Below are 14,251 nucleotides of genomic sequence, written 5' to 3' on the forward strand. Positions count from 1 at the left end.
GGGTCGACGTGCTCCGTGTCCGATTCCTCTCTTGGTATTCTCGTATCTCGTCAGGTGATATGATCGGAGGGGGAAAGGATTTAATGGGCGGATTTTCAGGGTTGAGGCTGACCTTTGACCCTCAGGGAGCCCGCATGGAGGAAAAGTCCAGCAAACGCTCGTAAAAATGGAAATCTGACCTGCAAGCGCACGACGCAACACAAACCCGCGTCAGCTGATGAAAATCACAACTCACAATCTGTCCAGGAACAACGGTTGGAGACCAGGAGTTTGGAGGACGAGCAGAGGTGCCGTGGGGTTCAGCTGTCATCAAAGTGAGATCGTACGAGGCACTTCAGCATCCAACTTTGACGAAGGGCACCGATAATTCCGCGTTTATCTCGGGGTTAAAGGCGAACAACAACAGCGAAGGCGGAGCGGGAGCTGATTTACAGCGTCCTCGCTGGGTGATCAAAGTCAGACAGGGTGGGGAAAAAAGGATGGATGGCTTGAAAACACGCCAGAGGTTATGCTGATACATCAGAGTGAGAAAACACTCCTCATGATGGACGACCCCTCACAGCTCCCCATTACACGCCGACCTTTCAGAAACCAACTGCGTGCGAGTCACGGACTTCCTGTGACGCCGGCTGTGTCTGAGCTGCTGTTCTAGAAGTCTGTCAGGTGACACCAGCAACATCCGCCTGAAGACATCAGACGGAAGGCTGAACACGACTTGGAGAGCTCTGTCCCGAGGGCGACCCTCGCACAATGATGCGGATCTGAGGATGACACGCCCTCTGACGGCGAATCATCTGACTGAACCGTGTGAACGCCTTGATAAAATAGAGTTCATGAGTCCAGAGAACATGGAGATCCATTGCCCTGCAGCCCGTACGGGTCCTCAGCGCCCCCCCCCCCCCCTCCTGTCACAAGTCTCCTGTAAAAAAAAAAAAAAAAAAAAAAAAAAAAAAAGAAGAAAACAGGAGAACGTCTGGGTGCCCGTGGCGTGACATCACGCAAATTTTTGGTCTACAAACAAAAGCTACAGCAGCAAAACTTGCTGGAGCAGAACATCCATTTTATAAAAACACACAGAAATGTAAATTCACAGCTTCTTGAACAGTTGAGGTCTGGACCAACACTACTCGTGTAATCCAGCAACAGAAGACTGACAGACGAAACCACCAGAAACACCGACAGGCACAGGACAGTTCTGGGGCTGTTCACCCGGGCCGGTCTTCCCATGGACCTACCAGATCAATAGAACCATTCATCATCAGTCCAGTGAGAACGCCATGATTGTGAAACGCCTGCAAAGTGCTTCTTTTCTATTGGGCCGCAGTTGTGTGTGTGTGAGAGAGACAGGAAGGACAGAATCCCTCACAGGTGGACAGGAAGGGGTGGAGCAGCCCACAGGACCTGAGCTGCTGAAGGGGGACCCGTGGAAACCAGAGCCATCCATGGGGAAAAGGGGCCCAGGTTAAAAATCCTGGAATTATTCCTCAAGTAAACTAAATGTAAAACCTTTGACAACCCAATAAAACATGGTTGCCTTGGTTACCAGGGCAGACATATGTAGGACCCCCCCCACCCCCCCCTCCACGATAGGACACTGAAAGACATAAATGAAAGACATACTGGTAAAAAGAACCCCTCAGGAAACAAGGAATCAACTAAAAATCCTTAAACATGCTTTAAAACAAATTTGAACAAAATATAAATTAAAAGTTTTCTTAGAGGAAAAAAAAGGAAGGAGGAAGTCCTGGCATCAGTCTGGGGCGGGAATATTCTAACTTCTCTGTCCAGGCTGAACTGAAGCGCTGTGGCGAGCTGAACACGTCCAGCCAGCAGAAACGCACGTGTCCCTTTTCCTGATTTCATTGAGTCGACTGATGTCAGCGGTTCGGTTTAGTGCGTCCACATCTCATTGGCCCACAAATGATTGCTGCGGAGCCAGCGTCGGGCCGACGCCACCTCCAGAGTGAAGACTTGCTCCTGTGTGGAGTTCACGGTGGTGTAGTGAACCGTCAGTTTGGGCTGAGGGACACACGCCGCTGAGAGCAGGCGGCTACCGGCCGAGAGGTACTCGCTCTCGCTGCTTTGAGTCCTACAGGAGGGAGGAGAACCATCACCTACATGCAAGAAACATGGTGTGACTGGGAGACACACACACACACACACACACACACACCTTTTCAGGGTGATGCTGAGGGAGGAAGCGGCAGCCTCAGAGGACTGGAGAATGGCCGTCGCATTGACAGTGATGAACAACTCAAAGGCGAGAGCCAGTTCCACCTCCCCCAGTCGACAGGGGACGATCAGAGACATCAAGCCAGGGGGAGCGGACACCTCTGGGTAGTACCCCACACCTAGAGAGCCTGAGCGACACACACCAGGGAGCCAGTTCAAGAGCTGTGTGTTCATGATTCACAATCATCTTCAATCAGCAGAAAGGAGCTCACGTCTGAAGACCTCCCGAGCCCGCAGCCACAGGCTCTGTTTCCCCAGCTTGTGTAAAAGCATCTGCAGCGCTGCGTTGTCCACTGACAGCTTTTTGGAGAACATGAAGTCCACCGTGTCCGAGGCTACAGGAAGCATCTGCCTGTCCACACACACTTGGAGGTGAGAGTTTAACAGAGGACTGTACCGGGAGGTGTCCACCAGATCTGAGGGAAAGCAGACGTGAGAATCAAACGCGTCAATGACTGAAAGTCTCTGAATCTGACGGCAGCAGAGTTCACAAACACAGGCCCAGGACAGGAACGCTCGTTAGGATCCTCTGATAGCAGCGATCAGCTCCAGCCGGTTTCCAGGGTGATGTGATCTCATATCACCCTGGAAACAGAGAGCACCCCCAGTCAATGTCATACAGCCTGAAAGAGCTCACGCTATTAGCTGCAAACCAGAGCAGTGGGGATCCCAGCACCAGCCAAAGGCCTCCAGCGGTGAGCAGCCTGGTCCTGGCACAACGGAGCCCAGCCGCTCTGACTCTCATCACACTGGTCTTGTGCAGTGGTGGAGTCGTGTGTGTGTGTGTGTGTGTGTGTGTGTGTGTGTGCTGCCTCTTTCTCTGCGCTGTTTATTACCCCTTGTGTTAGTGATTGTGTATTTGCCTGTGAACCAACCACGACGATGCTTCAACAGACAGGAGGACGCGGAGACAGGAGACGCCTGAAGCCTGTCAGTTCTGCTGTGTTTCTACTCTTCAAGTTGGCAAATGGCTTCATGCTTCTTGTTGTGTGAATGTTTTGACACGATTGAGTAATAGCTGTGAAAATGATCCATTTGGGAAGAGACCAAGTTCTGACTTGATGAATGTTGACAGCAGAGCAGTTTAAGAATCCTTAGAAGTGCTTACAAATCATCCTGTAGGGATATTAACTTCTGGGCTCCGTCCAACATTCTGTTCATTCCATCAAACCTCCTGATATATGCAGCACTAGCTGGCTCAAGGCGATGGAACCGCAGCACAACTGCCTGTGTCCTCTCACCATGCGGCTCTTTGAGTCCAGGGAGGTTACACAGCACCTCCAGCGTGTCTCGGTGAGAGGTTTTCTCAGCCAGATGCATCAGCACGCGACTCCGGCTCTCCAGGTCGGCCAGCTCACACGGCCACGAGCACGAACTCAGGAACCACTTGTTTTCTGCACGGACAGATGCAAGTTACAGGAGCGTTTTTGGAAGGTGCCACCTCACGTAGGGGGCGTGTGGTCAGCTGTTACCTCGGAGCGTGTTGAGGGCTCCCTCCACGCAGCCGGTGAGGAGGAAGAGCTCAGTAGCCATAGTGATCAAGCAGCAGCGTGACGCTCGGTCCTCATTCCCAAACAAACCCTTCAGCATCGAGTAGTTGACCTTTGAAGCAGACAGCACCTCCACCACTCTCTGACCCTGCGCGCGCACACACACACACACACACACACACACACACAAACACACAATTTGAAATGATTGTGAAACTGAAAAGCTATGAAGATGGCGTTTTTGTTTGTGTAGGTGACACACGGTTAAGTCCAAGTTTTGCAATAACTCAAATATTTGTCTCTATGTAACGTGAGTAATGTCTGCATGATTGAAGCTGTTTCAATCCTGGTTAACCATCTCCAGAGGCTGTTAAACAGAAGCAGGTCACAGCCGACACGAAGGCTGCGCCGAGACCTGCTGTGCCAAGACCTGCTCAGGTGGGACAGCATGAGGCGTCCAGCAGGCCTCCACAGACACCAAGCCAGCACTGGTGAGTCTGGAACCTTGTTTCTGAAACATTGTTACTTTAGTCACGTTCGTTTTATGTCCACGTTTCATGGATGCATGTGTTGCCATCGTGGTTGAGTCTCGTTTCCATAGCGTCTGTGTGTCTTTCTGGTGACGCAACACTCCGACTTTCTGCAGCAACTCCTTTCTAAATTCCAGTTGTTTGAACAGGTGTAGTGTCTCTGCACCTCGGCTCAGCAGCCTGATGAGTCCGGCTCACCAACAAGACCCAGCAAGTCTTGTTAAACCCGACCTGAAACCATCCAAGTGGGATGTATCTTAACAAATATGGACGCCGTTTAAACCACGCAGGGGCTGTGCACCACACTCCACACCAGCAGGTGGAGCGCTATGATGGGGTTTTCCTACCTGCTCGACCGACTCCGTTTGTGCAGCACAAACAGAGCCTATCATGTTGTGGGTGGTCCTGGTACTTCAGACAGAACCTCCAGACTGAGGAAAACATGAACCCTGGTAAAGAAACATGATGCAGCAGAGCAACTTGGCGTGTTGCTTCTTTGCACATTAAAAAAGATCAGATCTCATCAGCGTGTATTTGACCGTATCCCAAAGCACTGGGGGTCATTTGAACTTGACTTTCAGCAGAAGTGGCAGCTCCACTGGTCCGTCAGCCCCTCCTACATTTCTACGTCGCCTTTTATCCCTGGATTCAAAACACTTCCTGGCTCTTCTTCCAATGTTTTGAAGACTTACTCAGAACTCAACAGTTGCCATTTGTGCCGCTTTCCTATCATTCTTTAGGTTTCGTTTCGCTTGTGTTTAGAGGCTTGTTTGCCTTAATTATGTCGTGGAAAAGCATTCATCAACAAATCCTTTAACAGTTAAGACAAAGACAGACGTGTGTGACCCCCGCAGGCGGACGGTCTCCTTACCTTGGCCCACTGGCGGGTTTTATGGTATCTCAACATGAGGGAGACTCCAATTCTGCCTAAGCAACTCTTGACCAGACTGCTCTCACCTTCATGCTGACAGACTGGAGGAGTGAGAATCAAATGAGTCAACGTGAACCAACAGCCTGGTTTTTAGAAAGAAATGCAGTGAATGGAGACGTCGGAGGTTCAAGAGTGTGATGGGACGAGTTTTTCTACTGAGTGCCCTTAGGATCAGAAAGCTTCTCCTCTTGGATATCAACTGTGTTGGAGCTGGGAATGTATGGATTTCATTTTGGCAGGTTTTGCTGATTAGAACCCAAGGGGCGCAGTGGTAGTTACCAACTTCTAAAAAGGTAGGATGGTGAAATCCAGGCAACATTTTAAATCTGAAGTCACATGAGTTTACTTGTCTCCGTGAAGGCAGCGAACGGCAGAGAGCGCTTGTCTTTGCTCTCAGACAGGAGGGCGACAGCGATGTGACCGCTGATGCGCTCCACTTGGCTTGGCTGTTGGCTGGATTGGCAAATGGACCTGAAAACCTCCCCCATCCGCTTCCAGTCCTCCTGCTTCACACACAGCTGGCAGACAAAATATGGACAAGCAGGCCTGAGTAACACAACCAATTAAAACTTGACAGTTCGTCTGAGCAGGAAACTGCTAACCTCTATCTCCACATAGGCATGGGCCAAGTTGAGGTATTCAGAGAAGGGCCCACTGGTGGATGCTGGTAACCTTTAACATCATAGAGTCATGACGCTTTCAGTAATGGAAGACACTGAAAGTGACAGAGAGGCTGAAGCCGCTCAACTCACTTGTGGTTTCCGTACACTGAGACAGTTGCAGTGGGATTTGTCATCTGCCGGAACTCAGGAGTGTTTTTAACACAGTCGAAACAATCCAGACTCAGCACCAGGCCCACACTGGCCATCTGTCGAGACGTTAACACTTGAATACACAAAAAAACATCCAGGTTATGCAACACAGGAAGTTGCGTGGGTGGGAATTCTGGTACCTTGAATGTGAGCTTCATGAGTTCAGGTACAAAGCCCATGAAACCTTTTTCTCTCACAAAGTTAAAAAGGGCGAGCAGGAACTCATGGCTGGGCTGGTTAGGAGGGAGAGACATCCAGCATCAGCGTGATGGGACCAAGCTTCAATGCGGCAACAAGCAGCCCTCTGCTGGACAACCGGGTGTACTGCAGCACAATGTTACTAAGATACAACACTTCAACTGACCACTATCTTGTGGGACACGCAGACACTGAGGACCAGGACGATATCAGACACCATGCCCGCTTTGAGAAGAGCCCAGAGGAGGGTTAGAAGCACCCGCATAGAGAAGTAGACTCCTGGGGGGTTGCTCCGGTAGTAGCCAGTGAACACAGCACCTGGAGACAGACGGAGACGGCGGGACAGCCATGAGGCCCCGAGAGGAAGACCAGACAGATGCAGCAAAGCCAACAGGACAGCAGTCAGTTGAGGAAGACAAGAAGCTGACACACCAACCTGCTCTCTGGAGGCACACTGGGTTTTGGCTGAACCGACTCACTGTATCAACACAGAACTGAGAGAGAAATACATGAGTGTGGACTCGCCGCTCTGGGCCAGCAGAGGGAGGTGTTGCCAGTCAGAGGTGCAGCATCAGCACCAGTTTGGAGCGAGAGCTCTGCTACTGACATCAAACTAAAGAACTCACAGTAAACTTGCAGTCCCATTCATTTGATTACCCACTCAGTCTGCATGATGAGGGCAAAGCTGCAGCTGTGCGGTGTAGTCATAGTGACCCCAGCGTACCTTCTCGTCGCCCTCTACAGGTACATGCTGGAACCAGCAGGTCTTGAAGCCACAGGACTGAGACTCACTGAAGTACAACCTGCAGTACTGCAGGTTTGGAGGAGAACGTCATGTTAGTGGCACGAGAGACAGGACAGCATTCAGTTTATGGCTTTTTGTTTGCTTTTTAAACTCTAAAGCAAACTCAGCTGAAATGCAGGGGAGTGCGTCACTGCTCATTCTAGGAGTTACGTGACTGGGAAGTAGGTCATTCATGTCATTATTGCCATCTTTGAACATGTTTCCTAATCCAAGTCTTCTACACGATCATGTCCTCATTGGGTTGTTTGTTATTGTGCTTGGAAGGAAAAAAATCGGTCTCACATTCCAAACACTGGGAGCTTTTATGTGATCAGGAATGTTGAACGAAGCTTTGCAAGCACAACAGCGCTCTTTTTCTGTCTGAACCAGCTACAGAACATGAAGCACAGCTAGCACTTTATTTGTGTTTCAGCTGCGACGTGAGCTTCAGAAGCTCGCCTCACACCTGCTGTCGCTGACCTCAGCCTGTCGGCCCACAGCTTCTCTACATCTAGTTAGTTTGGTCAAGTTAATTCGTAGAAGTAGAAGCATCCTGCCAATGGATGTGTGTATTATTGAATGTATTTGCTTTGAGGGAAGACAGTGACCTCTACTTTGTGAAAGGAAAACTTACAGAATTTGACTTCTGATGCCTGAAATCTGTCACGTTTGCCTGATTTTGGATCCAGGATCCTGCGTTGAGCAGCCAAAAGAGCCATTAGGAGCAACAGTTCCAAACTTCTGCGAGACATTTGCTTTGGCAATTACACAAAAAGGCACAAAACCAGAGACACATGACACCAGAAGTAGCAGTAATCTGACACGTGGGATATTCTGGTCTCTTGGTAGACATGTATACACCTCAGCCACACGATGAGGAGCGTCCTGCTAGAATAGGACGAGTTGCAGAGTTTTAGCCACATGAACGGTGCTACAGCTGCTGTATGACCCCCCCCCCCCCCCCCCCCCCCCCCCAGTGGGCCTTGGAGTGTGTAAACAAGAATACGAATGAAATATTTGGTAAGAAACCTGTGCCAGAAGCTTAACACTGTCTTATTTAGAATACAGTTAACAGTTGAACTGCCATCCATGTGAACACAGCCAGCATCTGCCGTTTGTCCAACTACTCACCACTTCTCACACTCGTGGGATTACGGGGGGCGTTGAGAGTCTGGATGGGCTGGCCCCTGCTAACATGACCAAAGAAGAACAAGCACAGAGCTGTTGAACCGTCACTGGAGCATTTACACCATCAAATGTGTCAGGACAAATACCTTCCCAGGCCTCCAGCGACGTGATTATTGTTGGAGTCACACTGACCCTGTTTAAAAACACAAAGTCAGTTACACACTCTCTTTATTGATGAAAAACAGAAGTTGCTCGAGTCAGGATGCTCCTGTCCATGTGGCCACTAAAACCACAACATCTCCTCTTCATTCATGTCCCTCTGTCGTTTATTTTCCTGTAAATGCTACATGCATGTTTCAGACCTTTATTTTGAAAAGAGACTAATGCTCATACCATGCTGGTATCCAATTCTCAGGCAGAAATGACTTTGCTGTGAAATAAAAGCCGCCATCTTGTTTTTTTTTTTGAACACTTGAAAGGCAGAATCTTAAAAGATATTACCAGTACAACATGCCTGCCCAAACCAGGAACGTGTCCTAGGTCTCTTGGTCCAGCGCCGCCCCAGTTTGACGAGTACAACGTGTTGTTTTTGTTTTTTTCTGGTTATTTTCTATTTAAGGAGAGATGTTCACACTGCCCTCTGAAAACGGCAGTAACTGTGGTAATGCTGGTGGCAGTCATGTCAACCCATCTCCCCTCAGTAAACCTTACAAACAGGATTCTTTACTTGCTAGCCTTTGTCTGCTAAATGTACATTGTTGTAATATTAGCCTGCGTCAAGCTATCCTGTCCTCCTCTTTATCCTCGACCGAGAAACACAGACTGCACCTGAGGAAGGGAGACTCTGTGGTGAAAGCTGTGTTTTGTGCATGCGTGAAGCAGCGCTGCTGTTTCCATGTCGGACAGTCAGTCCCAGGCTGCGTTACCATAGCGGTGTGCTTGTCTGCACCAGCACACGAGCTGCTCTGGAGGCTGCTACACTGAGGTCTCCAGGGCCGGCTGCTGCTCTTCTCTGCACGACACACAGCAAATACATGATCACCTCTGGACAAACATACATAACAAATACCAAACAAGATAAACTATCCAGGTGGAGCACTTACACCTCGCTTTAGCTATTGATACATGGACATCACCCGATACACGTCAATCAAACGTGACGCAAGAAATGAGCAACAACAAAAAAGGCAACGTCTATCCTCTTCTGTGGTACATCCTCCAAAACATACACACGTCAAGATTTGAAGCATCAGCTGATTAACTTGTGAATTTGACTTAGCATCTCGTTCCACATCAAGTGCTCCCCTACCTGCGACGTCAGGACTGCCACAGTGAAAATTAATATGAACCGGGATCAGTCTGGAACAGATGACACCGTACAACATGAATGAACCGTTCTGTGGCACTGGTCTTTGGCCGTGAGCAGATGCTGTCCAGAATGAAGCCTTACCTTTGTTCCACAGATACCCGGTGGGTCTTTGAAGTTTTAGGCACCTCACTAACCCTCACAGGACCCAGCTTCAGCAAACTCTGCTGGGGCAGGTTGTCAAACAGCTCAGGGTCATCCTGGGTGACCTCGACAAGCAGGATATCCTGTTCGTACGCCGTGACCTCGTCCAACATATCTGTAGGACTGTCTGCTTTATCCCCATCACTGCTCGCCGTGTCAGGCAGTCTGCCCTCGTCATCTGCGTCACTGCTGGGAGAAGACTCAACTTCCCTCATGGCATCATCAGCGAGAGAACAGCAGCATGTTGAGCCTCTGGCCAACCGGTCAAGATCACTCATGCACTTTTCACTGTGGCGGTTCCCCGTTTGTGGAGCGTGACATCCAGGGAGTGTCCCGTGTTTCCTGGCCTCTTCTTCTTTTCCAGCGGAACTGTATGGGCTTTGCGGTGAGAGGCTTGTCTGCGAGTGTCCGTGTGGTGATGTGAAGGGAGAGAGGAGTGGTGGAAGCAGAAACATACGCAAGTCAGGTTCTTCACTCGCTTCCTCTGAGTTGTTGTCCATAAATCTGTCTTTGCCATAACGGGTGAAGGGGCTTGAATCATAATAAGGCTCGAGTGTTGGTGGGCTCCTGCCTGAGGGAACCTCTCCATCACTCCCCAGCTCCTCTTGAAAGAGGAGCAGGGAGGACTCGCACGACTGGGAGGACTCGGAGTCACACTGAGGAACGCTAGATGAGGAGATCTGGGTTTCTTCGCTGTAGATCAGTGGGTGCTCTAGTGTTTCCACAGCACATTTAGGTGAGGAGGGGGACAAGGTTGGTGAAGCACATGCAGAGTGTGGATCAGTTTGGTTCAGAACAAAAGTTGTAGTTGGGAAGGAGGTGGCTGCGGTCAAGAGGCTGCACACTTCACTGTTTGGCCATGGAGATGTCATGGAACTGGATCCGGTTTCCCAGCCTACCAATCCCAGCTCTGAGGGGGAAGCAGTAGACCTGGAGCAGTCAGTTTCAGGTCCGTAAAATGGTGAAGACAAGACTGAGACGGTAGCGGGCTGCTGGTTCGGGGTGGAGGAGTTAGCAGCATCTAAATGGGGACTTGCCAGCGTGTCTTCCTTAAAAAGTGGAGAACATTTCAGTTTTTTTCGAGCCAGAGAGGATGTTCTACCACAGAATTTTACATTCCCCTCTCTGCTGAACGTTGCATCATCCACTTTCTTCTCATTCTGATGGGAGACTTGCTGGGTTGTGCAGTCTGTAGCAGCAGCTGGGAGCGTGGCATTGCTGTGGGAGCCCGGCTCAGTCCTGTCAGACAAGGGCCACGGCATGTAGGTGCGTGCACAGGAGGAGCGGGTCTTCCCAGCGTAGGCTCTCACTCTCTGGCAGCTGAAGGACTCAGGCTCATCCGGCTCCACCTCACTGCTTTGACAGAGCAACTCTAGTGCAGTTTGTGCTGCATCCATTCTTTCACCACAAAGGTTCTTGAGGACAGAACCATCTCCCAGGACTGAACCAAAAGGGCGGCGTGTCCTAAACGCAAGTTCTGAATTGTAAACAGACCGGCCTGGACCTGCTCTCTCTCTGTCGCTTGTAGTTTTTGCTGGATTGTTACATTCGATGCTTTTCGAGTCTGGAGTGAGCAGCCAAGCACAGTCTTTCATACTATTGCCATGTTTTATTGTTTTGACACTGTCACATTCTGGGCCAGGGTCCCACTCCACACCTTCGGCCCACATGCCAGTCCTGCATTCACCCTCACTTGTATGTTCCCCTTTCAAGAAAAAAACAGAGCAGGTTGCAGAGGCTTCACTTGGCCAATTCTCCAGGAAATGACACGTGGCTTGACTGGATGACGTCCCTGCATCGGTGCGTTCTGACAGATGTTTGGTCTTAGGACTCGGAGTCTGACAGCCACTCTCGTTGGACCGAGCCCTGGGACAAATCTCACCATGTTTACCCACAAGTTCGTCACCTCTATGTTTGTTCTGCCCGATGCGACCGGGCCTGAACTGAAGTCCAGCAGCTTTCATGTCCTGTTTGAAGCAACGCACAACCTTGGTCTTGAGCACATCTGGTATCAGATAGCTGCATTGGTGACTGCTCACACCAGAGTTCCGGGCCACGTCACACAGAGTTACCTGGGGGTACGGGTCTATCCTGGTTGTCTCCTTACGTGCGTCAGAGACTGAGCTCTGCTCGACCTCTGGGCCACGGCCCGAGGCTCCAACAGCTCTTCTCAAAGACCCCTCTGAACCAGCAAGGCCAACACTTCTAGCAACGTCTGCAAGTGAAAACAAAAACTTGTCAAGCAGCGCAAAAATAAAAGTTGTCAACTGTATTAAAAAAAAAAAAGCACACTTGTTGCCACAGGCAGTCCTCATATACATACACACACACACACACACACACACACACACACACACACACACACACACACACACAGTCCTCCTTGCTTCTCACTGGAGGTGTGCAGGTTGTCAACAAAAGCCAAGCCCTCACAACGGGTGTGTTTTCTCCTTGGCACAAAGTCCAAAAATTTTTTAAGGTGCAATGGCGTCATTTTAGTCCAGAGACCAGAGATTCGGTCAGGTGAACAGCGATGACACCATTCCTGGTCAAACATAACCTTTGATACCCCAAACAAAGTCAAAGCGTTTTCATTTTGGGGTTAGAAGAAAGGTACCAATCATGGAAATCAACAGTTTGGTTTCTCAACTTTCCCACCTTCACCTGGATTTTAGGTGTGTTTAGGTTCCCCCCCATGACACAGCTTATGAACGAGGGATAGACCCGCAGGTAGGAGACCATGATGCTACGTTCTTGTCGGGGGTGAACTGCTCACTGTCCACTGAACCGAGGTGGTTGGGAGTTAACGACCTTTTAGCCGCGCCGTTAGCTTAGCATCTGGCACTTCCCACCAAATGTAGCAAAAAAAAAAAAAAAAAGTTAGCCGAAAATGAACGTTAGCTTTCAAAATGTGATGTTAAGCTGCGGTCATCAAATGCATCGGCTTTCGGGAGGTGAACAACGTTTTTCACCAACCTGAAATAAGCGAAACCGCTGGCTTGGTCGTCCGGGTCCAACTGTCGTGGCCGTGGTGGGGGCGGAGGATCACCCCTGACGCCCCGGGCCTCGCCTCGCTGACCCCGCTGATGCTAACCCTACTAGCAGCGCGATGTCAGGTTCCCTCCTACCAACCGACTTGCTCTTAGGGACTCGTTAGGATCGTGAGGAGTATTTAGTTTAGCGGCCGTGCTGGTGGCCAGCTCCATTTTTGATGTTTTTTTTAGGGGGGGTTGCCTCTTGGTTTGACCCTGCTGCGGCTGGCCGTCTTATCTAAATCGGCGCCAACATCACGAACACTTCATTGTGAGGACACTGGTTTTCCGAGTGTGTCCGACCTGCTGTGGCTCCTGGAGTCCGGTTGCTCCGGTGATACTTGCCTCTGGCACTTCGCCCCTCCGCTTCAAACTCCATGACGTGGCCTGCGCTCGTGCCGCCGCCCCTCTTCTTCGGTGGCTGACAACCTGCGCTGCTCTCCTGGCCGCTCGCCGGGTTCGTCACATCTTTCGGGGTCATGTTTTCTCTTCTAAGACGTCCAGCGGGCTCCTCGACCCCGGTGTCTTTCACTGACACCCTCTTCTTAGAGACCAGCCGTGAGTCCTCCTGCTGCTCGTGATGGTTCGTGACGCCACTGAAGGGCTGCGGGATTCGTCTCCGCCGCGGCACCAGTTTGAGCCCCAGGACGTCCTTCAACGCGACTCTGTTGAGTTTTACCCGGCTAGAGGACGGGAGCATGCTGACACTCACAACAGAGGCCCAGCGCAGCACTCTACTAGGAAACTAGCCACAGACAAATACTGGAACCAGGTCAACACGGTGCGTCTGCCGACTTCCTGCTGCCGACAGTTAATTAGCTTTACCAATTGAGGTGGACCGAGGCGTGGTGCTCGCAACGCGCATGCGCAATGTATTAGCATAACCTTTTAGCATAAATTTTGTCCTGATGTCACAGAAAGGAAGTAGAAGTAGACACACCCTGATGTTATGGTACTCTGGTCTCAGTTGGCAATTATAGTGACATACGAGTAGAAAAGTATTGGATTATTGAGTTTATTGAAGAAAGAAACTCAAAAGTACACATTCTAAAGGATGTTTGTGTGCTTCGGCCTTCTGTCATGCAAAACTCATGTTAGCTGCTCTGCTTGTGTCCTCATGAAGTTGTCAAATTTCATCAGGTTTAACCATGTTTCCTTTGTAAAGTCTTTCTTTTCAAAGTAACAGACGGGTTCAGGTAATTGTAGTGGAGTAAAAAGTACCATATCCTCTTTGAAATGAAGAGGAGTAACAGTACAAACTCACCTGAAACATAAATACTCCTTGACTGACAGATATCCTGACGACGTTGTTGAGTACAGCGCTTGTGTTAAGGACGAAGGATCTGTCAGGATTTATGACTTCAACACAGATTTTAATTTATCGACACCAAAACTTAACAAATGTCATCCACAAATAAACAAAACAGAAATAAAAAAGCTGTAAAACTGTAAACAAGAAAATTAACTAAAAAGGAAAAATGAGTTGACCTGACATTTAAATGATGCAAGGATTTGAATATTTTACATCAGCTGATGTAAGGTTGAGTTTCATAGCTGCTTAGCACTCTATTATTCACATCGAGTGAGACGTTCACAAATACAAG

General features: G+C 49.7%; 1 protein-coding gene across 2 annotated transcripts; it reads right to left on the reverse strand.

Annotated features, from left to right (window-relative positions):
• Window positions 1-978: 978 nt before the first annotated feature.
• topaz1 (testis and ovary specific TOPAZ 1) lies at window positions 979-13,485 on the reverse strand. Of its 2 annotated transcripts, none has more exons than XM_086193778.1 (20): window positions 12,993-13,485; window positions 9,556-11,830; window positions 9,415-9,464; window positions 9,032-9,117; window positions 8,252-8,298; window positions 8,109-8,164; window positions 7,612-7,670; window positions 6,918-7,004; window positions 6,630-6,687; window positions 6,360-6,511; window positions 6,136-6,228; window positions 5,936-6,051; window positions 5,786-5,855; window positions 5,530-5,701; window positions 5,124-5,224; window positions 3,705-3,870; window positions 3,474-3,626; window positions 2,445-2,648; window positions 2,174-2,360; window positions 979-2,089 (listed from the first exon to the last, which is right to left on the reverse strand). In XM_086193778.1, the coding sequence occupies exons 1-20, from the start codon at window positions 13,345-13,347 to the stop codon at window positions 1,891-1,893; spliced, it is 4,686 nt and encodes a 1,561-aa protein (XP_086049904.1). In that variant the 5' UTR covers window positions 13,348-13,485; the 3' UTR covers window positions 979-1,890. The 2 variants fall into 2 exon arrangements, with proteins under 2 accessions (XP_086049904.1, XP_086049903.1); XM_086193777.1 differs by having other exon boundaries at window positions 8,109-8,167.
• Between the last annotated feature and the right edge of the window lie 766 nt (window positions 13,486-14,251).

The sequence above is a fragment of the Aulostomus chinensis genome, chromosome 22 (genome assembly GCF_037954235.1).
Source record: "Aulostomus chinensis isolate RoL2024-O1b breed Wild chromosome 22, RoL_Achi_v1.0, whole genome shotgun sequence".
NCBI classification, from domain to species: domain Eukaryota; kingdom Metazoa; phylum Chordata; class Actinopteri; order Syngnathiformes; family Aulostomidae; genus Aulostomus; species Aulostomus chinensis.